We start from the raw sequence: 26,287 nt of genomic DNA, 5'->3' as shown, positions 1-26,287 counted from the left end.
GAAGGAATCAACTGTGGGTGGAAGTAGAATGGGCAAGAATTTCGGGAAAGGCTTCCGAAGTAGGTGATACTCGAACTGTGCCTCTCATGCGAGCAGTAGTTAGTCAGGTGGAGAATCTAGGTGAGGCTTATGCCAGAGATGGTTTATTGGAAGAACTGCAGAACTTTGGCAAGGTTGGTGATGATGAAGATGGACTGGATCAGGAAGACTTTTATGTAATGCTTAGAAGTCTGCATTTGATTCTGAAGTTGGTACAGAACCATTGAAGAGTTTCAAGCAGGAAAGGACATTTTATCCCCAGGGAAAACAGTAAGAGGATCAGAGTCATTTCTATTCCTTGGAATAAAAATAACAGTAGATTCTTAGTGATTCAGGAAGACACATTTTAAATTTTGTCACCTTTCTAATCAAACTGCTAAAGGCTTCCTTTCTACTCTAATGGTTCCTTTTCCCCCAACTGCATAATGATTGTATTTTTAGAGCTTTTCATAATGAAGTACCACCTACTTATCTGATCTTAGTTCCCCTCTTTGTGGCATGTAACTTTCACTGTCAAGTTGGTGCCCTCGTCAAATATGCTAAGACAGAAAGAAACATAGGCATTCATGGGGGTAGATCTGTGTAGTACTTAAGAAAATATCAGAACAAGGATTAAGAGTGTATTAAATTTGTTGAGCCTCAACTGTGTGCCAGACACTGGGGATCCATTAGTTGCCTAATCAGAAATGCACAGCCTGTTTATAATGTCATTCCTAAAAAGCAGGGGGAAGAGAAACACAATCTGGGCCAAGTTTCTGATTACAGAGCCTGGCACGCTCATTAACTGGAGTGACAGGTATCTCATATAAAGTATCCTCCAAGATTTCTAAGCCTTTCATATCAGATTATATTTCATGTTACCTTTGTCTTCCATGGTCTAGAGATAGTTATTTAACATATTTACATGGATATTTTTTTGTTTCCAATATTCTTAATTTGCATTAGTCAAAATGTTAGTCACTCAGTCATGTCCAACTCTTTGGGACCCCATGGAGTGTAGGCCACCAGGCTCCTCTGTCCCTGGGATTTTCCAGGCAAGAATAATGACGCAGATTGCCGTTCCCTTCTCCAGGGGATCTTCCGAACCCAGGAATTGAACCCAGGTCTCCTGTATTGCAGGCAGATTCTTTACCATCTGAGCTACCAGGGAAGCTTACTTTAAGTTGGCTTAATCTTCATTTACGTTATGTTGGCTTTCATGCTAGAAAATAACCAGAGTATAGGTAGGTTCACCTCAAGTTTCAGCTCTTTGACTGGTGATAACTTCATAGAGCACTGCCTTGAATTCTGAGGCTTCATTTGGGTTCAATGAGAAAGGGAGTAGAATAGAATTAGACCAGTTAGCAATGCTATCTTCCAGAAAGGAAGAAGAGAAATGTATATTTGCCAACATGGCGCTAAGAGATGGGAGAGTTTTCTGTCCAGTTGTGGCTTAAAGGGTCACCTGGAAAACTTTCCTAAATTTATCTACAAACCTTTTCACTATTCACTGATAAGGCCTATCTTGGAGAGCTATGGCCCATATATGGACATTCACATTTTATTTCTTTGCCTGGTTCTGGTTATGCCAAGTATATGGTCTGTCTATGCCATGTTCTTGGTTCATTAATTTAGTAAAATCTTAGAAGGCTCTGGAAGAATGATAAAGCCTGAATTGGTACATCTTACCTCTTGTGATAGACTGGACTTTTATGGTATAAATACCCCACAGATTTGATTGGCTGAAAAACTTTTCTATGGAACACATAGACACATGTGCCTTATCAACCTTTTAGCTGAATGAAAGTCCTAAGACTTCCTGGTGGTCCAGTGGTTAAGAATCTGCCTGTCAATGCAGGGGACACAGGTTTGATCCCTAGTCTGGGATGATTCCACATGCCACGAGGCAACCAAGCCTGTGCATTGCAACTATTGGAATCTGTGTGTTGTAGGGCCTAAGAAAGTTCTCTTTCCTGAAGAATACAATTGAGAGATTGGAAGTCTTAAACTTAGTGTTTCTATCTGTAGTTGACCACAGACTTACATGGTCATTGCTTCCTCTTAATGAATCCGTCAAGGGGATAAATGCTTGCCTAAGTCTTCAGGCTAAGTTGTGATGACTTGTGTCATTCATGCGGCTCTGGAGCTGGCGCCCATGGCCCTGGGTTTATAAGGTCAGACTAACTGGCTGCTGGGCAGTGCTTGCTCATGTGTTCCTCTCTCTGCGTCGGGCTTTTTTTTTTTTTTTTTTCAAATGAGGAAGGATCTGAGGACTTTGCTGATTCAATTTAAGTACTGAAGTTTTTCTGGATTCTTCCTATGACTCCAGCTTGCTTTCTGTCCCTTTTATTTTTTCCTGTCAGTCTCTTGCAAATGGAACCTTCACTTCAGTTGCTCAGTCGTGTCCGACTCTTTGCGACCCCATGGACTGCAGCACGCCAGGCCTCCCTGTCCATCACCAACTCCCGGAGTTTACTCAAACTCATGTCCATTGAGTTGGTAATGCCATCCAGCCATCTCATCCTCTGTCGTCCCCTTCTCCCCCTGCATTTAATCTTTCCCAGCATCAGGGTCTTTTCAAATGAGTCAGTTCTTTGTATCACATGGCCAAAGTATTGGAGTTTCAGCTTCAGCATCAGTCCTTCCAGTGAATATTCAAGACTGATACCCTTTAGGATCTGGTTGGATCTCCTTGCAGTCCAAGGGACTCTCAAGAGTCTTCTCCAACACCACAGTTCAAAAGCATCCATTCTCTGGTGCTCAGCTTGGAACCATCTACCAGGGATTGTAAACTGGTAGTCTTTGAGATCCAGCTTTCAGATATGTATTGTTTGACCCACAGAGTATTGGATCACCAAGCCTTTTTAAATTTTATTTTTTTTTAATTTATCTCTAATGGAGTATAGTTGCTTTACATGTTGTGTTAGTTTCTACTGTACTAACACAACAAATGAATGAATGAATCAGCCATGCTGCTGCTGCTGAGTCGCTTCAGTCGTGCCCGACTCTGTGCGACCCGAGATGGCAGCCCACCAGGCTCCCCCGTCCCTGGGATTCTCCAGGCAAGAACACTGGAGTGGGTTGCCATTTCCTTCTCCAATGCGTGAAAGTGGAAAGTGAAAGTGAAGTCGCTCAGTCACGTCTGATTCTTCGCGACCCCATGGACTGCAGCCTACCAGGCTCCTCCATCCATGGGATTTTCCAGGCAAGAGAACTAGAGTCGGGTGCCATTGCCTTCTCCGTGAATCAGCCATACATATACATATATTTCCTCCCTTTTGGATTTTCTTCCCATTCAGGTCACCACAGTGCATTAAGGAGAGTTCCCTGTAATAGACAGTATATTTGACCAACCTTTTTAAAAATTTTTTTAAAAATGTATTTAATTTTTAATTGAAGGATAATTACTTTATAGAATTTTGCTGTTTTGTGTCAAACCTCGTTAGTTAATTGGCAGTATTTCTCCTACAGGTTTCCACTTTCTCTGGAGTCTTTTTGGCCTTTACTTTGAGCCTCAGGACTCTCATGTTTCTTGGCTCTTGCCTTGTGATTCTGAAACTCCATTCCCATTTTCTATTTCTGGGGCTTGGTTTTTATCTTTGGCAGACCCTGAGCGCTGTGAGCAGAATAGCAACCCTGGAAATGATGTCTGTGATATGCAGCGGTGGGGGCTCAGGGCCTCAGCCTGGGTGTCAGCTGCAACTCAGCAGGCGAGTGAGTCTGCTGACCCCTGTTAGCCAGACCAGAGGTGCAGATGTGGCCTCAGCCATGCCAAATATCAGCATCTCTGGCTTTGGAAGCTAAGAGGACCATCTGCTGCCCCATTTGTGCTAGAAGTTCAGTGTTGGAATTTGGTCAGTGGTACACTGTGGCAGAAAATGATGTTAAGGATCATGAATCCTAAATCTGTAGAAGGGCCTGGTATGTGCAAAAGACCAAGAATAGATACCACTAGGTGTTTTTATATCTTATAAATGCCACACTAGGCAACTATTTAAATTTTTTTTTTTTTCCTAATTTGGCTGCATCAGGTTTTAGCTGTACGTGGACTCTCTGCACACGAGCTTTAGTACTTGCAGCCCAGGGGCTTCGTTGTCCCAAGGCTTGTGGAATCTTACTTCCCTGACTGGAGAGCTGAAGTGTAAGCAGATTCTTAACCGCTGGGCCACCAGGGAAGTCCCGATTTTGTTCGTTAGACTCTTGAGTGCACATGTGGCTTAGAACTTACCCTCACAGGGAATCTTCCCTTTCTTTTTTGTTTTTAAGTACTGTATTTATTTTAATTGGAGGCTAATTACTTTACAATATTGTAGTGGAATCTTCCCTTTCGAATGATTCCATGTCAGGCTATCCTCTCTGTTGATCTAGTTCTGGCTTCTCACAGAAAAAAACAAAATGAAGAGAAGCACCAGAAACTGCTAAAGCACTTCGTAGCTATCACATATTACCTCACATACCTCTTACAGCCCTGTGAAAGGAGATACATTACCTGTAAGTCTTCAACGTGAAGAACGTTAACCATTGTCCAAGGTCACACTGTACTTACTGAAGCAGGAAGGCCGTGACGTTGACCTCTACCTTGCGCTGCCACCGGAGTCCAACATCGGATTTAATGAAGATATGAGCATTGATTAAGCACCTCTACAACTAGGTGCTGGTTCAGATTTTTAAAGCTGTAATGCATATGTTTTGCTGATAAGATATTTGAGGTTTACTTAAAACAGTAAGACCCGTGCTTACTGAAAGGTAACAAGGTTGGATGTTTTGAGTGACAGATGAGTTGAGTAGACACTCCCTAGGAAAGAAAATCACCACCGACCAGAGTCATCGGTTGCCTGAAGGGTGGAAGGGGAAGTAATAGAGAGAAAGTAGGCTGTGTGATTCTGTGACTGCCCCAGACGCAAGGTGCTTTCCCAGGGCTTCTTATTTATTTACACAGAGTAGAAATGTCACACAATAACAAGATTACCCCCTGGTTTATCTAGAAACTGCACAATCCTGAAAGCTGAAGAGAAAAAGCTCATTTCGTTATTATCTATTGTCAAAGGATTATGTTGGGGTAGGGAATAAATCTTTGTCTGTTGCTGGTCATATGTAAACTGCTCTGCACACAGGTATAAAGTCAAAAAGCTTTACTGGGATTTGTTGTCAACACTGTTCCACCCCAAGGCCCCTGACATTGGCTTTTCACCACTCTGTTTAGTCGGGCCCACATACTCCAGAGGATGTCCCCCAGAGTCCTGACTTCAGACACCCTCCACTGACCTGGGTCAGAACAGTGGTGCTCCATCACCAAGTCACGGGCCTGTGAGTCACAGTCCTATAAGATGATCTGCTGGTTTTTTTTTTAATTGAGATTGCCCTATATGTAGACACATAGAGGATTACAGGTACTTCAGAGACAAGAGAAAAGAAAGGCCATGTGATAACTCTGCTCTTCCTGGACAGAAGAAATGGAACCACAAGGCCATCTGGGCACCACAGGGCACAAACCCTCACTCCCAGATTCCTTCTAGGTCCCTTGCTGGAGAGCCCAGGGATGTGGCGTTGACCGCAGAATATGTGGACGTGTATTCCCAGAAAGCTGAAAACAGCGTCCAGAGTGTCCTGGGATGAGATGGAATAGGGAGGAAAATACTCCCACGCGTTCTTGATAGGTGGTGGCACTTTTTATTGTATTGTTCTTGCTATCATAGCTTGTCTTACTCCTGGTATTGTTCCTGTGTTCCTCTGTATCAAAGATTGGGGAGACATACAAGAGGTGGTGTTCTCAGTTCAGTTCAGTTGCTCAGTCGTGTCTGACTCTGCGACCGTGTCAACCACGGCATGCCAGGCCGCCCTGTCCATCACCAACTGCTGAAGTCTACCCAAAGCCATGTCCATTGAGTCGGTGATGCCATCCTTCCATCCATCTTATCCTGTCGTCCCCTTTTCCTCCTGCCCTCAATCTTTCCCAGCATCAGAGTCTTTTCCAATGAGTCATTTGTTCTCAGAGAGTGTTTTAACCCTGAGCTTCTGTCCACAACTGTTTTACTGTCTGAGGTTCTAAGTACCCCTTAGATTCATATTCCTGGGCTTGCCATGTTCCTTGAGCACCATGGAAGAGTTTAAAAAGCACAGCATGTAGATTAGAATAACCTCTCCTGGGGCTTCCCAGGTGGTCCAGTGATTTTGAATCTGCATGTCAGTGCAGGGGACATGGGTTCGATCCCTGGTTCAGGAAGATGCCACATGCCGCGGAGCAGCTAAGCCCGTGCACCACAACTACTGAAACCTGTACCCAGAGCCCGTGGTCCACAGCCAGAGAAGCCACCACAATGAGACACACTCATACTGCGACTAGAGAGTAGCCCCCACTCGCCACAACTAGAGAAAGCCTGCACGTAGCAACGAAGACCCGGCAGAGCCAAAAATAAACAAATATTAAAAGAAGAGCAGTTTCTTTTCCAATCAAGGCCAATGGTCTGGGCAGTCAGGCAGACAGCTCTATTATAGGTAGGCAATGAAAGGCTCCCAAGCTTATCAAATGTTGGGTATGAGCAAGAACCAGAGTAGTCACAGAGGGCCTTGAGTGGGTTTGGGGGTAGATCCTGGTGCAGAATCATCATTTAGAGGTTGGAGAGGAGAGGAAGGCACTGTAGGCTGGGAAACCTACATGATGAGCAAGTATGCAGAAGCCCTGACACCAGAGTTCGCACAGAGGCCTCCAAGTGCCTCAGAGTGGGGAAGCGAAGGGTAGGGATCCATTAGAGAGGGCAGCCCAGATAGGAAGGGCTTAATAAGTCTGGATGGAGCTGGGTGTGTTTTTTTGTGCCTAATTTAAGGAGTTTCTACTTTATGGCTAAGCCTGCACTACTAGAGAGCTTAGAAATGGCCACCCCTGGAACCTGACCTTGCCCCAGTGCAGTCAGAGAGATCTGGGTTCAAGTCCTGGTTATGCCCTTAAGGGACTGTGATGTTAGACAAGTGCCTATCCTCTCTGAACCTCATTGCTGCAAAATGAGGCTAATGTTACCTGTTTCACTTCCTTAATGTGGAAGATGCACATTAGCATTTTTAAAGTGTCTGGCACATAATAGCCTCTTGGTCGGTGGTGACTGTTTTTACTGTATTGCTCCTGCTATCATAGCTTGCCTTACTCCTGGTATTGTTCCTGTGTGCCTCTGTATCAAAGATTAGGGAGCCATACAAGCCATGTTGTTCTGAGACAGTGTCTTAGCCTTGAGATTCTGTATACAACTGTTATACTATCTGACTTTCTAAGCATGAGCTGCAAGTCCAGTTCAGTTGAGTTTAGTTCGGTCACTCAGTCGTGTCCAGCTCTTTGTGACCCCATGGACTGCAGCATGCCAGGCTTCCTTGTCCATCACCAACTCACGGAGCCTGCTCAGACTCATGTCCATTGAGTCGGTGATGCCATCCAACCATCTCATCTTCTGTTGTCTCCTTCTCCTACTGCCCTCAGTCTTTACTAACATCAAGATCTTTTCCAGTGAATCAGTTCTTCTCATCAGATGGCCAAAGTATTGGAGCTTTAGCTTCAGCTTCAGTCCTTCCAATAAATATTCAGGACTGATTTCCCTTAGCTTTACTGGTTGGATCTCCTTACAGTCCAAGGGATTCTCAAAAGTCTTCTCCAACACCACAGTTCAAAAGCATCAATTCTTCGGTGCTCAGCTTTCTTTATAGTCCGACTCTCACATCCATACATGACCACCCAAAAAACCATAGCTTTGAATAGATGGACCTTTGTTGGCAAAGTAATGTCTCAGCTTTTTAATATGCTGTCTAGTATAGTCATAGCTTTTCTTCCAAGGAGTGAGTGTCTTCATTTCATGGCTGCAGTCACCATCTGCAGTGATTTTGGAGCCCCAAAAAATAAAGTCTCTCAATGTTTCTGTTATTTCCCCATCTATTTGCCATGGAGTGATCAGACCAGATGCCATGATCTTACTTTTCTAAATATTGAGTTTTAAGCCAGCTGCTTCACTCTCCTCTTTCACTTTCATCAAGAGGCTCTTTAGGTCCTCCTCACTTTCTGCCATAAGGGTAGTGTCATCTGCATATCTGAGGTTACTGATATTTTTCCTGGCAATCTTGATTCCAGCTTGTGTTTCATTCAGCCCAGAATTTTGCATGATATACACTACATATAAGTTAAATAAGCAGGGTAACAGTATACAGCCTTGACATACTTCTTTCCCAGTTTGGAACCAGCCTGTTGTTCCATGTCTGATTCTAACTGTTGCTTCTTGACCTGCATGCATGTTTCTCAGGAGGCAGGTGAGGTGGTCTGGTATTTCCATCTCTTTAAGAATTTTCCACATATTGTTGTGATCCACACAAAGGCTTTGAAATAGTCAGTGAAGCAGAAATAGATGTTTTCTGGAATTCTCTTGCTTTTTCTATGATCCAATGAATGTTGGCAATTTGATCTCTGGTTCCTCTGCCTTTTATAAATCCAGCTTGACCATCTGGAAATTCTTAGTTCCCGTACTGTTGAAGCCTCACTTGAAGAACTTTGAGCATTACTTCACTAGCCTGTGAGATGAATGCAGTTGTGTGGTAGTTTGAACATTCTTTGGCATTGCCTTTTCTTTGGGATTGGAATGAAAACTGACTTTTTCCAGTCTTGTAGCCACTGCTGAGCTTTCCAAATTTGCTGGCATATTGAGTGCAGCACTTTCATAGCATCATCTTTTAGGATTTCAAATAGTTCAACTGGAATTCCATCACATCCACCAGCTTTGTTCATAGTGATGCTTCCTAAGGCCCACTTGATTTTGCATTCCAGGATGTCTGGCTCTAGGTGAGTGATCACACCATTGCAGTTATGTGGGTCATGAAGATCTTTTTTGTATAGTTCTTCTGTGTGTTCTTGCTACCTCTTCTCAATATCTTCTGCTTCTGATAGGTCCATACCATTTCTGTCCTTTATTGTGCCCATCTTTGCATGAAATGTTCCCTTGGTGTCTCTAATTTTCTTGAAGAGATCTCTAGTCTTTCTCATCCTATTGTTTTCCTCTATTTCTTTGCATTGATCACTGAGGAGGGCTTTCTTATCTCTCCCTGCTATTCTTTGGAACTCTGCATTCAAATGGGTGTATCTTTCCTTTTCTCCTTTGCTTTTCACTTCTCTTCTTTTTCACAGCTATTTGTCAGGCCTCCTCAGACAACCATTTTGCTTTTTGCATTTTTCTTCCCCTTGGGGATGGTTTTGATCACTGCCTCTTGTACAATATCATGAACCTCCATCCATAGTTCTTCAGGCACTCTATCAGATCTAGTCCCTTAAATCTATTTCTCACCTCCACTGTATAATCATAAGGAATTTGATTTAGGTCATACCTGAATGATCTAGTGGTTTTCCCTACTTTCCTCAAGTTAACTCTGAATTTGGCAATAAAGAGTTCATGATCTGAACCACAGTCAGCTCCCAGTCTTGGTTTTGCCGACTGTATAGAGCTTCTCCATCTTTGGCTGCAAAGAACATAATCAATCTAATTTTTGTGTTGACCATCTGGTGATGTCCATATGTAGAGTTGTCTCTTGTGTTGTTGGAAGGAGGTGTTTACTATGACCAGTGTGTTCTCTTGGCAAAACTCTGTTAGTCTTCGTCCTGCTTTATTTTGTACTCAAAGGCTAAACTTGCCTGTTACTCCTTTTGACTTCTTTCTTTTGCATTCCAGTCCTGTATGATGAAAAAGACATCTTTTTGATGTTAGTTCTAGAGGGTCTGATAGATCATCATAGAACCGTTCAACTTCAGTTTCTTTGACATTAGTGGTTCTGGTACAGACTTGGATTACGGTGATGTTGAATGGTTTGCCTTGGAAACAAATAGAGATCATTCTGTCATTTTTGAGATTGCCCCCAAGTTCTGCATTTTGGACTCTTTTGTTGGCTATGATGGCTACTCCATTTTTTTCTATAGGATTATTGCCCACAGTAGCAGATATAATGGTCATCTGAAATAAATTCACCCGTTTCAGTCCATTTTAATTCATTGATTTCTGAAATGTCAATGTTCACTCTTGCCATCTCCTATTTGACTACTTCTCATTTACCTTGATTCATAGACCTAACATTCCATGTTCTATGTAATACTGTTCTTTACAACATTGGACTTTACTTTCATTATCAGTCACACCCACAACTGGGCGTTGTTTTTGCTTTGGCTCTGTCTCTTCATTCTTTCTGGAGTTATTTCTCCACTGATCTCCTGTAGCATATTGGGCACCTACCGACCGGGGGAGTTCCTCTTTCAGTTTCCTATCTTTTTGCCTTTTCATATTGTTCATGGGGTTCTAAAGGGAAGAATACTGAAGTGGTTTGCCAATCCCTTCTCCAGGGGCCAATGTTTTGTCAGAACTCTCCACCATGACCCATCCATCTTGGGTGGCCCCACATGGCTTGGCTCATAGTTTCATTGAGTTAGACAAGGCTGTGGTCCATGTGATCAGTTTGGTTAGTTTTCTGTGATTATGGTTGTCGTTCTGTCTACCCTCTGATATATAAGGAGTCCTAAGCACATCTTATTTGATAATTCAAAATCAAAACACTTTTAAAAGGATTCAAAATTGTACAAACATACTTACATATGATGAAAGAATAAAAGATAGTATGCAGAAGGAAAACATCCACAAGATTGTCAGAATTATGGGGCACATCGTGTCAGAAAGGATTCCTCAAGAAGGTAGCATCTGAACTGAGACCAGAGGACCAGGAGTGTGTACTGGATGTAGATCATAGCAAGAAAAGTGTTTAGTAGGGAACAAATGGCTCAGATAGTTAAGAATCTGCCTGCAATGCAGGAGATCTGGGTTGGATCCCTGGATTCTGAAGATCCCCTGGAGAAGGGAATGGCAACCCACTCCAGTATTCTTGCCTGGAGAATCCCAGGAACAGAGGAGCCTGGAGGGCTACAGTCCATGGGGTTGCAAAGAGTCAGATACTAGTGAGCGACTCACACACACACACACAGACACAGACAGACACAGGGGAGAGAAGAGGATCATTAAAATAATCAAAGAGCTTTAAGTTGTCTGGATTAGAGAATGAAAGGATGGGGGAAAGAAAGGGAAACAAGTTGGGAGAGAAACAGGGACAGATCATCCTTGTCTACACTGAGGGTTATTAAGCAAGGGAATGCCTGATCAGATTTAATGGTTTTGGAAAATTCACTGTGGAACTGTGGAGAACATGAGGGGAAGGAGCAGGGGCTTCTGTTAGAAGGCCATTGCAGAAATCCAGAGGAGAAACGGTGGTGGACAGAGTCTGGCACTGCTGGAGTAGGTGAGGGGCTGGTTTGAGAGATCCTTAGGACTTGACAACTGGACAAGCTGCAAGTCCAAACAGCAGCTTTTATAAACCTGAGGTTGGAGGTGTCACTCTTTGGCACTCTGCCTCTGTCATCCCAGGCTGTGTGGCATCTCCCATTGGGAGCTGTTTCCACTTTGTCTCTCATTGCTCCTTGGGGCTAGTTGTCAACCAAGGTGCTCATTGCCACATCTTTTCCTAGTTCGGTCATCAGGCAGGGCTTTCCGTTTAGATGAAAGTCTGAATTTACAGAAAATACTATACCAAATTAATGCTTTCGAATTGTGGTGCTGGAGAAGACTCTTTAGAGTCCCTTGGACTGCAAGGAGATGAAATCAGTCAATGCTAAAGGAAATCAGTCCTGAATATTCATTGGAAGGACTGACGCTAAAGCTCAAGCTCTAATACTTTGGCCACCTGATGCGAAGAGCCAGCTCATTGGAAAAGCCCCTGGTGCTGGGAAACATTGAAGGCAGGAGATGAAGGGGGCGGCAGAGGATGAGATGGTTGGATAGCATCACTGATTCAGTAGAACTTGAGCAAACATCTGGTGATAGTGGAGGACAGGGAAGTCTGGTGTGCTGCAGTCCATGGCGTCACAAAGAGTCAGACACTACTGAACAACAGCAACTATACTGGATACTAATTTGCCGTGTAAGGGAGTGCACTGGCGTTTCTTGCCATCATGCCCTCCCCAAGGTGCTGCTACAGTTGTGCATAGCCATGCCATGGTCTTGCATGGGCAGGTTGGCAGGGGTTGGGGTGGGGAGGTGAAGATGCCAACCATGGAGCTTCTTAATTGAGTATCACTGGGCTACGAGGTGCTCTCTTGTCCCTTTCTTATTGGTAGGAGATCCTCAGAAGAACATCAGTTCAGGCCCCTGCCAGTTTTCAATAGTACCCCAGTACTGCTGGAAAACATGGTGTACTATTGTGTTCCTAGGTTTATGTACCATTTAGGATTCTCTACATTCTACCAGGTATAATATCCCATTTAATCTTGATAATTGCTCTGGGGCTGGAGGGAAAGGGGAACAGTTCTGGAACAGCTATTGAGTCTCCTGCCTTTGGAAAGAAATACAATGGGACTCAGAGAGGTTACTCAGCTGTCAGAGGGAAAGGTGTGGAAACTGCAAATAAATAGACAAGTAATTTCAGGGCCATGGAGGAGCTAGAGAGTTCATTTCCAAAGAGCTTTTGAGAGAAGTCTTTGGCCAGTTCCCAGCTGGGATTCTCTTGTCTGTGTCTGTAGAAATCTGCATTCTAGTTATTCACCGTCTGTCCCAGTCTTGGTTCCGTACCCTTCTCACAGAAGAGTTCCTCTTCATAGGATGCTGCATTCTTTTAAAAGGCCCTTTTCATTTTATCCTTCTGCCTCCTGTAGAGATGTTTGAGTTCTTTTTCCATTTATTGTTCAATGGAGCTGAGCCTCAGTCTGTCCCTGTGGGATCCCCTATTGTTCTACGTTAATAATTAACCTTTACAAGAACTTTGGTCATAGGCATTTAACCCAAATGCAAAGAAAGCTGAAGTTAGGTTATGACAGAGAGCTCTCACATGTTGTTTCATGGGGATTAAAAGGAGAAGCTGCTAGCCATTAAACATTTTTCATTTCTTTTCTCACTCACTTGAGTGATTGCCTGAGAATCTTGCAGTTTTTTTTTTTTTTTTTCCTTTTGCACATGGTCAGTCCACTAGAATTAAGAAATTTAGCTTTTGAACTGGGAAGTTGAACATGTGTGATTTCCAGCGTGTTATTACAGATGAGCTCATGGGTGCTGGTGGTACAGCCTTGTGCTGAATGTCCGTAGGTGGCAAAGCACATGGACTCTGGAGCTAACTCCCTGGGTTCAAGTCCTACTCTGGCATGTAACTGGCTGTGTGACCATGGGCTGGTTCCTTAACTACTGGCCATGTCCATTTCTGCATCTGTAAAATGGGAGAATGATGGTAGGTACCTCAAATGGGTGTGGTCAGGATCTGATGGGGTGCTAGACTTCAGATCCTGAGTACAGAGCCTGGTAGGAGGTGCTCAGTAAGTATTAGTATTGTTACTGTTCTCAGTGTTACTGACTATGATTTCACCCATGGCGAAGGTCGTATGGTAGGAGAGACCTTTTCAATTCTTTGTTGTTAATCAATGTGAAAAGGCATACATCTTTGCTTGATTCTCTCCTCATGTTGGGAGATAGAAGAGAAGCAATTCTACAGCTAGATGTTTGGGATTAAATGATATATACTGGGATGACTCACTCAATTAACTTTTTATCACTGAGATGAGTTGTAAGAGTTTAGCACTTAAGTCTCGTTATTTTACTGAAAATGGAGATAAGACAACTTTATCAGGGCTGCAGAAAGGACCAAGTGAGTTAACAGCCACACTCAAAATAGCTGAGATGTTTGTTCCCATACTCCATGTCCTTTCTAAGTGCTTCCCATGTAGTAACTCATTCCATCCTTAAGAAACAGTCTGTTCCTATATTTCCATTGTCAAAGGAGGAAGCAAACCAGAGGACATTAAATAACTTTGAAGTTCACACAGCTTGAAAGTAGTGGATGTGGGATTGGAACCTAAATCGAGGTCCTGATTTAGAATTTGAATAAGACAATGTGAAGGACATATTAAAGTGGTCTACATAATCAGTACTCTGATGCTAGCCCCTGTGCCCTCTGTTTTCCCCTGTTTATTGTTACGGTATGGATGTGACATTGCCTAGAGATCAAAGGACCAAGACCTATCTGAGGGCACTGCATCAAAATTCAGTTTTAACAACGAAACCTCTGAAATTCTACTTTGGGAAACAAGATTAATCCCTACTTCTACATAGATTATATGAGGTTTAGAAAGTCATAATTTAAAAAAATGTATTAGGGTTTTTCATTCTCTTATTTTGTGTATATAGAGGATACATGCAATGTGGAGAAAAATATAGATCTTCCCTCCCAACGCTTAACACTCAGTCATCTTATATATAAAAAAAAACTGTACAGCAAGATATAGTGAAAAGTAAGTCTGTCTCCACTCCTGAATATTAATTCTACAAATCCTCTCCCTAGTGACCATTTTATAGTTTCTTGTGTTTCCTTCCAAAAATGTTTAATGCATTTGCAAATACTTATACATAAAATGCACACTTCCTGACACACACACCCACTTTGCATAATGATAGCATAATTCACATGGTTCTGTTCCTTGCTGATTCACTTAACAATATTACTCAGAAAATCCCCATCAGAACTGGGAGCGCTGCTTTGTTTTTGAGGGCTGCCTCATAGTCCATTATAAGGATGGGCCAGTCTGTCACTGATGGTCATTTAGGTTGTTTCTGGTCTTTTACTGAGGATACTGCAGTAAATATCTCTGAAGTATTTGTGTCTGTGCAACTGTCTCTCTTGATTTCTGCTTGCATTGTGTAACTTTCTGATGCTGCAAAAAATCGGCCAGAAGGAAACAGACAAAAGGAACACAGCGGAGATACAGGGCCTTCTTCCCGGCTTGTGCGCACCTCAGAGGTTTGTGCAGCTGCTTTTCAAGTGCTGTGGCTCATGTTTCTCATATTATTTCAGACTCTTGTGTCCTGAAGCTTCTTCTCAGGCCTTTTCCCTGAGTTCCCAGTGAGCGATGGGTGGTTGCAGCTTGCAAGATTGATTCATATGGCACTTGTTTGACTTTTGACAGGTTGTTTATAAGAATAACGACATCCGTCTGGAGCTGTCTCGCTTGGCCAGGATTGGGGACACCAAGATGAAGATCTACGGCGAGGTGGTATTCAAGTGTGAGAATGTGGCCACACTGGACCCCATCAACTTTGAGACCCCAGAGGCTTACATCAGCTTGCCCAAGTGGAACACCAAACGCATGGGCTCTATCTCCTTTGACTTTCGCACCACTGAGCCCAACGGCCTGATCCTCTTCACTCACGGCAAGCCCCAAGAGAGGAAGGATGCTCGGAGCCAGAAGAACACCAAGGTGGACTTCTTTGCTGTGGAACTCCTCGATGGCAACCTGTACCTGCTGCTTGACATGGGCTCAGGCACCATTAAAGTGAAAGCCACGCAGAAGAAAGCCAACGATGGGGAATGGTACCATGTGGATATTCAGCGAGATGGCAGATCAGGTAGGAAGAGGCAGGGTGTCTGCAAACTTCCCCTTCCTTATAGTTTTTTTTTTGTGTGTGTGTGTGTGTGTTTGTACTTGCTGATTCTTCTACTATTCTCCTTAATGCTTGTTGTAAGATGATGTTACTGAACAAGACACCTGTCTTATCAAAGGCTGACATTCTTCTCCTCATCTCCCTTGTCACTCACTGCACAATGGTTTCAGTGATAGCTCTGAGACCCTGGGACTGAGGATGGTTTTACAAGGAGCATTCTCACTGTCATGTCACTGGTGTGATGGTTTTTTCCCCCTTCTCTTCTTCTTCTCCTTTTTCTTATCACCATAGAAACCAACTGTGACATCACAGATGCTGCTCTATGTGATTACTCTTGTAGAATAAGCCGCACTGTGCAGGGGTTTATGCAACGATACACCCTTCAATAATTGTCAAGAGTCATATTGCAGGGGAAAATTATGACAAGAAAGGAAAAGACAAATTGATTTTTCCTGAAGTCATGTTCAATTTAAAGCCTTCCTTTGGTGTGAAAGCCTATATTTCACTGTTTGTTCAGACCTCACTAACTCTCCCTTCCTCTTCATAACCTTCTGCATTTGCTTCAAATGGCTTTGTTTCTGCAGCCATGGATCAAACAAGCTAGCCCCAGGCAGTACATAGCCACTCTGGAATAGTAACAAAGGATGGGAGTGGGGAAACACAAATAGAGAAGCTGAGGCTTTGGAATGCCTGAACAGTCTGCCTGCTTTCTGTGGACATGTGGTGATGAAGGTCACATCCTGTGCCATCAGAAAGGACATTTCACCCAGAGTAGTAATTAGAGCATCTGAATTTCGCATTTATTTCCTGATTCTCCATTTAGGTAGTATCATACTCAAGAAATGTCTCCGCTTTGTTTGCTGCCATATTTTGAAGGTTTTTCTCTCCTGGTGAACACAAAAATGCCTTCCTGTTGGACATTTTGTTTCTGGGTGCATTTGGCCAATACTAGAAAGCAGTAGGTTCCCCTAACAGGCTGTAGCCAGGGATGGCCAGGCATATGTGGATGGCTCTTCCGCATCCTCCCAGAGCTGGAGGGATGGCAGAGATGAGCAGTGTTGCCCTTAGGAGGAGCCACTTAGGTTCCGTGCAAAGGGCAGACGGGTGGCAGATTGTAGACCTGGATGGTTTATTGCCCAGAAGGCTGCCTTATTGATTGCCTGAAATTTGATCGGAACCAAGAGACTTCAAATGAAATGTGCTTGTTGGGCAAGAATGAGCATTTTGTTCTTTTTAAGCAGAAAACACACAAATTTAACTTCTTCTGAGGCCAAATCTTTCAAAGTTTATCCGTAAATGTCGGCCGGGGCAGAGCGAGAAAGCTATCTGAGAATTATAAAGGAAACACTGCTAGTTTTTAAGACCATGTATGTTGGGTTTTTGGACTGGTCATGGTTGACGGCTTTCATGATTGACTAACCTAGACCTTGGCACAGCTTAAATGTCACCTATCTGAGTCACAGGGAGGCTAGAACATGTGAAATTGCCACATATCTATTTCTGTTTATTCTCAACACTAATTGCTTTTTCAAGTAGGGTGTTATTTTGTCTGGTTAGAACCATCAGACCCATTTTTGACAAGTTTTGATTACAAAACGCTTTAATTTTATACTTGGGTGCTATGGCATTGGTTTGGAGAAGGAAATGGCAACCCACTCCAGTATTCTTTCCTGGAGAATCCCATGGACAGAGGAGCCTGGTGGGCTACAGTCGACGGGGTCGCAAAGAGTCAGACACGACTGAGCAACTTCACTTTCACTATGGCATTGGTTAATACTTTGACATACTGATAAATTTGATCAAGACCTATAAAAGTTTACTGAGTAAACAAGGGGGCAACAGAAGATGAGACGGTTGGATGGCATCATCAACTCAACGGACATGAATTTGAGCAAACTCCAGGAGATAGTGAGGAACAGGAAGCCTGGTGTGCTGCAGTCCATGGGGTGGCAAAGAGTGGACGTGACTTAGCTGCTGAATATGACACACACTGATAAATTTGATTAAAGCCCATAGAAATTTACTGGGTAAGCTGGGTAAGCAAGGAGGTGATAGAGGATGAGATGGTTGCGTGGAATCACTAATTCAACAGACATGAGCTTGAGCAGACTCTGGGATATAGTGAACGACAGGGAAGCCTGGCATGCTGCAGTCCATGGGGTTGCAAGGAGTTGGACATGACTTAGTGACTAAACAACAAAAAAATAATTTTCATATGTAAGCAGCATAACAACATTTTAATATGTTTTTAAAATGTAGATTTATTTTTACTCAGAAATACTTTCATAATCACTGTTAATTAGAAGTTTAAAAAATCAAAAGGGACACAAAATAATTAGTCTTAGGGACACAAAAATGGGTCTTAGATGTTATGTCAAACTTACAAGTTTTAAAAGTGACATTTATACAGTGTAATTTAGCTCTTGCAAGTAATTTTTTATAATCAAATTATTTCAGTAAGAACACATATTACTTTTTAGATTTTTTTTGTTTTACAATATATCCTTGTCAATAGATTATTTAAAAATATTTAAACCTGATAGAAACTCATTTTTTAAACAAGGTACCATGGAGGAAATACAGTATCAGATACACTCCTGTCCTTTACATGCTGTGGAGATGGGGAATACTACAATTGGGGGGAAAAAAAGGCTCTTAATGCACTTCCTGGGGAGCACATTAATATTTACACTTGGGTCTGTTGTTCTTTAAACAAGTTTAGATTTGAAGAAATTTCAGAAGAAGGCTTTTTTAAGAAATGAAGAACTTCATTTCTTCCTGAGAGTGTTGTCTGGTATGTTGTTCTTATCAGTTCAGTTTAGTCGCTCAGTCAGTTCAATTCTTTGCAACCCCATGGATTGCAGTATGTCAGGCTTCCCTGTCCATCACCAATTCCTGGAGCTCACTCAAACTCATGTCCATTGAGTCAGTGATGCCATCCAACCATCTCATCCTCTGCCATCCCCTTCTCCTCCTGCCTTCAATCTTTCCCAGCATCAAGGTCTTTTCCAATGAGTGAGTTCTTTGCATCAGGTGGTCAGCATATTGAAGCTTTAACATCAGTCCTTCCAATGAATATTTAGGGTTGATTTACTTTAGGATTGACTGGTTGGATCTCCTTGCAGTCCCTTGGACTCTCAAGAGTCTTCTCCAACACCACAGTTCAAAAGCATTAATTCTTAGGTGCTCAACTTTCTTTATGGTCCAACTCTCATATCCATATATGACTACTGGAAAACTGTAGCTTTGACTGGACAAACCTTTGTTGGCAAAGTAATGTCTCTGCTTTTGAATATGCTGTCTAGGTTGGTCATAACTTTCCTTCCAAGGAGCAAGTGTCTTTTAGTTTCATGGCTGCAGTCACCATCTGCAGTGATTTTGGAGCCCAAGAATATAAAGTCAGCCGCTGTTTCCATTGTTCCCCCATCTATTTGACATGAAGTGATGGGACCAGATGCCATGAAGTGATGGGACCAGATGCCATGATCTTCGTTTTCTGAATGTTGAACTTTAAGCCAACTTTTTCACTTTCATCAAGAGGCTCTTTAGTTCTTCACTTTCTGCCGTAAGGGTGGTGTCATCTGCATATCTAAGATTGTTGATATTTCTCCCAGCAATCTTGATTCCAGCTTGTGCTTCCTCCAGTCCAGCGTTTCTCATGATGTACTCTGCATATAAGTTAAATAAGCAGGGTGAGAATATACAGCCTTGATGTACTCCTTTTCCTATTTGGAACCAGTCTATTTGTTCCATGTCCAGTTCTATCTGTTGCTTCTTGAACTGTATACAGATCTCTCAAGAGGCAGGTCAGGTGGTCTGGTATTCCTATCTCTTCAGAAATTTCCCACAGTTTGCTGTGATCCACACAGTCAAAGGCTTTGGCATAGTCAATAAAGCAGATGTTTTTCTGGAGCTCTCTTGATTTTTTGATGATCCAACTGATGTTGGCAATTTGATCTCTGGTTCCTCTGCCTTTTCTAAATCCAGCTTGAACATCTGGAAGTTCTTGGTTTACTTGAAGAAGCCTGGCTTGGAGAATTTTGAGCATTACTTTGCTAGCATGTGAGATGAGTGCAATTGTGCAGTAGTTTGAACAGACCTATATTAAAATGAGGCCTGGCGTGCTGCGATTCATGGGGTCGCAAAGAGTCAGACATGACTGAGTGACTGCACTGAACTGATATTAAAATGAATAGTTATAAAAATATTTCGTCTTTGTTTTTTAGTCCCGTAAGTCTTCTCTGACATTTCTGCCACCCTGTGGACATTAGCCTGCCAGGCTCTTCTGTCCATGGGATTCTTTGGGCAAGAATACTGAAGTGAGTTACCATTTCCTACTCCAGGGTATTTCTGACCCAGGGATCAAACCTGCATCTCTTGTGTCTCCTGCACTGGCCAGTAGATTCTTTATCACTGAGGCTTCTGGGAATCCTTATAAAAAGTTCATTGTATCTAATTGTGGTGCCTGCTGCTCATCCTGAAGAATATGACTGAGAGGTGATCTCGGGAACCTTTTCTTTTCATTCCCCAACTGGAAGACTGACTCTCAAGACAGTTGTGGTCACACACTTAGAGGAGGGTTTTGCTCAGGATGGATTGCTTAAGGCTCCACTATTTAAATTGGTTCCAGGTGCTGCTCTTCACTTGTGATAGAAGCTCCTTGCTGTTAGTTGGTGATCAGATTATTTCGGTGGAGTGTGGTGAGTAAGGAAGGCAGACTGTGCAAGAGAGAAGATGAGGAGGCTTGAGTCCCTTTCTTCATTTGTAAAATAGGGGAAATATGAACGTCAGCCACAAGATTATTCTGAAGCTTGAGTCCAGAAAAGCACAGAAAGTACTAAAAATGGTGGCCAGGACAGTCTTATTGTTATGTAGGTTTTTTTTTTTTTTTAAGATTTAAAAGCAAAAAGGGAAAGCTGGTTTCTCTAGGAGAAAATTTGCAGGGGAGAGTTGGGGGAGCGGGCCTATCTGAGCTCCTCCGTGGCCCCTCGTGCTCTATCTGCTCTCTGCCGCTGGGTGTCCTTTGTGATTTAGAGTGTGCTTCACTTTCTTGATCTCATTTGATCTCCCAGGCCCTTCATGCTGTCCTCTGTCATAACCGAGGGAATTGAGACACAGATGAGGGAAAGCTGGCTGATGGATGGCCCTGTTATCCTGGTACCAATAAAGGACTTTGAGACCAGACTAAAGTTTTGAAAGTTTTGGCATGATGTTCAGATATCAGTTTGATTTTTCAGTTAGGAAATTGGTCTGTAACTGGGCTCAGGGACTGGTGCAGGGTTAGAAGGGCATTTAAGACTGGAACCCCAGTTCCCAAGTTCCAGGTCAGGCTCAGGGTTGCATCTGTGATGTCGTGTGACCAGTCCAGCTCTGATCTCATCTCTTGTTGACTTCCTCTGGCAACCTCGACTCTAGCCACACTCCTGCCTACCCCAGGGCCTTTGTAAGTGCCATTCCTGGTGCTAGACACGTTTCTCTTCCCCCTGGACTTGGCATGCCTGGATCCTTCTCAGCATTCTGGTTTGAGCTTACATGTCACCTGCTTAGAGAAGCCTTTACCAACCGTCCACTTGAAAGCAGAACCCGTCTGCTGGGGCTGCTGCACCCATTTATCTGCCTTCCTCCCAACTGCCATTCGTCTGTCTCTTTTGTTTATTTGATGACTTGTTTATTTTCTCTTCCTCTACTCTGGAACATCAGCTTCATGAGAGCAGGGACATGGCTGTCAAATTCGTGTCTGTGCCTAGAACTATACTAGAGATAGAACAGGTTCCAATACATACTTGTTAAGTGAACGCATGAAGAAACATGTTCCAGTTAAAATTTGTCAAAAGCAATGAGTGTTGAAAATACATACTAGCTGGGCTGGTACCTAAGACAAGTACAGAGGATATCAGCACATCGAGAGAGAGGAGAGAGAGACAGAAGAGCAGGTTCCATCCTTCTGGCAATGGGGAGCCAGTGGTGAAGACTCAGGCAGGACTTATAGACTCTGTCCTCGGTACAGAGTAAAAAGCACCTTATATATATGAGCTCATCCGCCTGCATTCCATAGGGTTGCAAAGTTGGATGTGACTGAAGCAACTTAGCATGCATGCACGCAGCCATCACGGCAACCTGTGAGGTGGGAAAGTTCCTTTCCCATTTTACAGATGAGGAAATTGAGGACCAGAAAAGTGAAGTCACTTCTTCAGGGTTATCTGGCTAGTAGGTGGCAGAGCTAGGATTTAAACACAGGAAGGGATGGTACTGCTGTCAATCCATATGGCATGCAACCTTTCAGCCAAGACTTTTAGGTAAAAAAAAAAAAAAGATAATATTTTAGGTGTTGGCCACTGGGATTGTCCTGGGTCTTCCTCTGGGCTCAGCTGTCTTAGCTGCCAGGGACCAGAACCAAATGACCTGCATTGTCCTTTTTTTTTTTTTTTTTTTTTTTTTACCATTTTGTGGCCTTTCATTCCCCGCTTACATGGTTCTCTCCTGGCCGGGCCACACTGGTCTCCCATTTCACCTGCTAGGTTCCTTTCATTCCGTTCATCAGCTGGGAGGCTCACCTGGGATGCCAGCAGGGCTGTGAGCTCACTCTTTGTCTCCATCCTCCCATCCCAGGTACCATATCAGTGAACAGCAGGCGCACGCCGTTCACCGCCAGCGGGGAGAGCGAGATCCTCGACCTGGAGGGGGACATGTACCTGGGCGGGCTGCCGGAGAACCGCGCTGGCCTCATCCTCCCCACCGAGCTCTGGACTGCCATGCTCAACTACGGCTATGTGGGCTGCATCCGCGACTTGTTCATCGACGGGCGCAGCAAGAACATCCGGCAGCTGGCGGAGATGCAGAACGCCGCGGGCGTCAAGTCCTCCTGCTCGCGGATGAGCGCCAAGCAGTGTGACAGCTACCCCTGCAAGAACAACGCCGTGTGCAAGGATGGCTGGAACCGCTTCATCTGCGACTGCACGGGCACTGGCTACTGGGGACGGACCTGCGAGCGGGGTGAGTCGTGTGGTGATGCGCTGGGTGAGAGTGGGGAGATGTGCCCGGGCTTCCTTTGCTATCACGGACACGTCCTTTGGACCTCCCTGTGCTTGCGTGCTTCTGGGGGAGAATTTTCTTAGGTTCACTGCTTTCCAGATGACACCCTTTGGGTTCGATTTGGCTAGTTTTGGATTGTAAAGAGGAAAACTAGCATAAATAGGAGCTAGGTCATGATGCTTTTTTGATGGAGTGTTTGACATCCTCTCTTTAAGAAGGCCAGTACTTTTTCTTTGGGGATTCTGAGTGGGCTCACCAACTGGCTTTTTCATTTGTTCCTTGAACTCATGCTTTTTGGGTGCTTTCTCTGGGCTAGCTCTCAGATTAGGCTTTAGAAACACACATAGAATAAAATAGCCCCAGCCCTGTTCTTTGGAAACTGCTGCCTAGTGGAATACTGCTAAGCTAAGTCACTTCAGTCGTGTCCGACTCTGTGTGACCCCATAGATGGCAGCCCACCAGGCTCCCCCGTCCCTGGGATTCTCCAGGCAAGAACACTGGAGTGGGTTGCCATTTCCTTCTCCAATGCATGAAAGTGGAAAGTGAAAGTGAAGTCCCTCAGTTGTATCCGACTCTTTGCAACCCCATGGACTGCAGCCTACCAGGCTCCTCCGTCCATGGAATTTTCCAGGCAAGAGTACTGGAGTGGGGTGTCATTGCCTTCTCCAATGGCCTAGTAGAATAGTTAGTTGTTAAATAAATAATCACTTACATGTTGAGTTTTATGAGGCAATGGTGTGTTGATTAAGAACATGAATTCTGGGGTAAGACTGGATGAGAAATGTGGCCTTTGTAGAGTGATAGGAACTCAAGATAATATCATTGAGACTTGATTTTCTCTCCTTTAAAATGGAGATAATCAGGTTCCTTCCTTCATAGCTCAGTTGGTAAAGAATCCATCTGCAATGCTAGAGACCCCCAGTTTGATTCCTGGGTCAGGAAGATCCCCTGGAGGAGGAATAGGCTACCCACTCCAGTATTCTTGGGCTTCCCTTGTGGTTCAGCTGGTAAAGAATCTGCCGGCAATGTGGGAGACCTGGCTTTGACCCCTGGGTTGGGAAGATCTCCTGGAGAAGGGAAAGGATACCTCCTCCAGTGTTCTGGCCTGGAGAATTCCATGGACTGTATAGTCCATGGAATCTCAAAGAGTCCGACGCGACTGAGTGACTTTCACTTTCACTTTCGTTACCTGCTAAGTGAAGTGAAGTGAAAGTTGCTCAGTCGTGTCCGACTCCTCGTGACCCCACAAACCATACAGTCCATGAATTCTCCAGGCCAGAATACTGGAGTGGGTTGCCCCTTCCCTTCTCCAGGGGATCTTCCCAACCCAGGGATCAAACCCAGGTCTCCCACATTGCAGGTAGATTCTTTACCAGCTGAGCCACAAGGGAAGCCTCCTACCTACTATTAATCAGGATTAAATGAGTCAATAGATTCCTGCACTATGGAAAGCGTATAGTCAATGTCAGTGATTGTTACGGTTATAATGATTGCCATCGACATCCTTATCGGGAAAGTACAGAAAAGCTTGGGATTCCTTTTCAGGGGGATCCAACATACTATAGGATTCATAGAAAGCTTCTGCAGAAGAAGTATGTAGGTTGAGACTTGAAATATGAGTAATAGGTAGCTTGGCAACAAGGTGGGAGAAAACCATGTGTCTTAGATTGGAAGGACGTTGTGTGCCAAGAGGTAAGAGACTGTGGCACAGTTGAGGAACCAAACAAAGTCGATAACTAAATGGAGGGGGGAGTGAGGGTGGGGGGAAGGGTGTGAGAGGTGGCTGAAATGTTGGGGAACAAACAGTGGGGGCTGGCCCTTTAGAAAAGACCATCTACCACTTTAACTTCTTATATTTGCACTGAATTTACAGTTTGGGTAAAAGGCAGAGATAAAGGTAAGCAAAGAGATAACCTCAAGGTACAGAGATGCCAGTCTATAAGCCATGTCCAGATTGCAGCTTGGTTAATTCTTTTACATGCCAATGACACACAATTTAGCTGACTGTCTATGAATTGTCTACCTTGATTTTATATGAAAGGATACTTTAGACAGTTAACAAATTTTTGCTGAGGGCATAGCTCTCTACAGCTTCGAGAATACTGTGTTTGGAGTAGACATAGCTTCTGCCTCCAGAAGCTTATCATTTATTTAGCTGAGGTATTGAGACATTTGTATAGGAAGCATAGATGTTTGGTTCTTGTATAAATGATGAAGGACAGCAGCATGGGCTGGACCTCTAGGAGAACATGGAAATTCAAAGAAGACTTTCCTGATTAGCGACATACAGGGCCTCATCTCTTAAGTATACCAGTGGCCAGACTTGTTCAGGTTTCAGAAGTCTGGTGATGAGAAGGGATCCTGGAACAGGCTTGGGTAACCAGGCAGGGGTTTTCAAGGACTCATTTTTTGAGGTCAACCATATAGCTAGCTAAAGTGCGTTTCAAGAGAACTGCAAACCTTCACAATAGCTGGACTGAAAAAGAGGACATAGGATATTGGAATAAAGGAAAAGGAGCTTTCTGGAGGCTCATAGAAGTTAAATTCAGATTCACTGAATTTTCAGAGCAGCGACCCCAGAACATGAGCTGAGATGAGGAGGCTGCCACCTGGAACAGAAGTGGGCCTCATTTGGCTGGCCAGTCTGTCGAGCTCCTGAATGCTTTCCAAATCTATTTTTTAGGGTAGATGATCTCAGTTGCTGGTTTGGGGAGACAGAAAGGTCATTTGACCACTGTGATACATGAGACCATTTGGATACAAGTCAGGATATTGTGGATGGTCCCCCATCAAGGAAGGTAGTGTAAGAACCCAAGGTCCCATCAGACATCCCTTTCCAACTCAAAGGCCTTGTGATTACTGAAGACAAGGAGCAGTGACTGGAGACAGCTGTGCAGGGTGTCCCCAGGATCACCTTTCCACGGGCAAATCAGAGGAGGTTGGTCCAACGTTTGCCAAATACAATGAAAGTCATTGCACCTTTTATGTTGTCACTTTTGACTAGTCATTAGATGGCAGCTGATTGGGGATATATGAGGGACAATTATTCCTGGTACAGTGCAGCCAAAAATCATCCATTGTGGCCAAATGAGAAGGAGCTAGCAAATTAAAGACATTTGATCTAAATGTCGCTCAAACCCCAGACGGGTCCACTGATTGTTTTGTTCCCCGGCTAATTGTCTTCTGGTCCTGTATTGTTCCCGACACCGTGTTCAGAATGAGTCAGTGGAGTGTAAAAATGATGGGACTCTACTTTGCTGGCAAAGAAAATAGTTTCCCTATGACATTGTTTGTCTTTATTGAAACTGATTCATCAGCGGAGATGCTTTGAGTCTCTTTTGTTCATTTTTTCATACATGCAGCAGACATTTGTTGAAATCTGAATTCATTCCAGGCACTGTGTTAGAGGCTGGGAATGAAGGGGAAAAAGAAACTGACATAGCCCCTGATTTTGATCACGGGTTGTATAGTCTTTGGGAAGAGGGAAAGGTGGGGAGTGTGCCGTGTGGCAGATATCAGGCCTGATGTCTTAGGGGATCAGGAGGGCAGACAGATGGGAGAGGCCACGCCTATATGGGTGAGTGGTTGGGAAAGGGGGACCTCAGGTTACTTGGATTTTTTAAATCTCCTTTTAATAACAAAACTGTGGCCTCTCTCTGTCTCTGACCCTCAAGATCCATTACAGGCACTTCTGAAGAGTGGTAAAGGGTGAGTGTTAACATCCTTTATGCAAGATCGTCATCCTCTTTGGCAAGGAGTGCTGC

The 26,287-nt window shown here is 43.8% G+C and overlaps 1 protein-coding gene across 1 annotated transcript in view; it reads left to right on the top strand.

Moving 5' to 3' along the window:
* The window catches only part of LOC120853606 (neurexin-3-like), a 100,232-nt gene extending 74,378 nt beyond the window's left edge, over positions 1-25,854 (top strand). Inside the window, exons 4-7 of the mRNA XM_040227572.1 lie at positions 15,017-15,568; positions 20,122-20,191; positions 22,101-22,484; positions 25,667-25,854. Coding sequence (XP_040083506.1) covers positions 15,017-15,568; positions 20,122-20,191; positions 22,101-22,484; positions 25,667-25,854 — 1,194 coding nt within the window. The remainder of the gene's footprint in view (positions 1-15,016; positions 15,569-20,121; positions 20,192-22,100; positions 22,485-25,666) is intronic.
* The last annotated feature ends 433 nt before the right edge of the window (positions 25,855-26,287 follow it).

The sequence above is a fragment of the Oryx dammah genome, unplaced genomic scaffold (assembly GCF_014754425.2).
Source record: "Oryx dammah isolate SB20612 unplaced genomic scaffold, SCBI_Odam_1.1 HiC_scaffold_26, whole genome shotgun sequence".
NCBI lineage: Eukaryota > Metazoa > Chordata > Mammalia > Artiodactyla > Bovidae > Oryx > Oryx dammah.
This window is presented reverse-complemented; position numbering and strand designations above follow the sequence as displayed.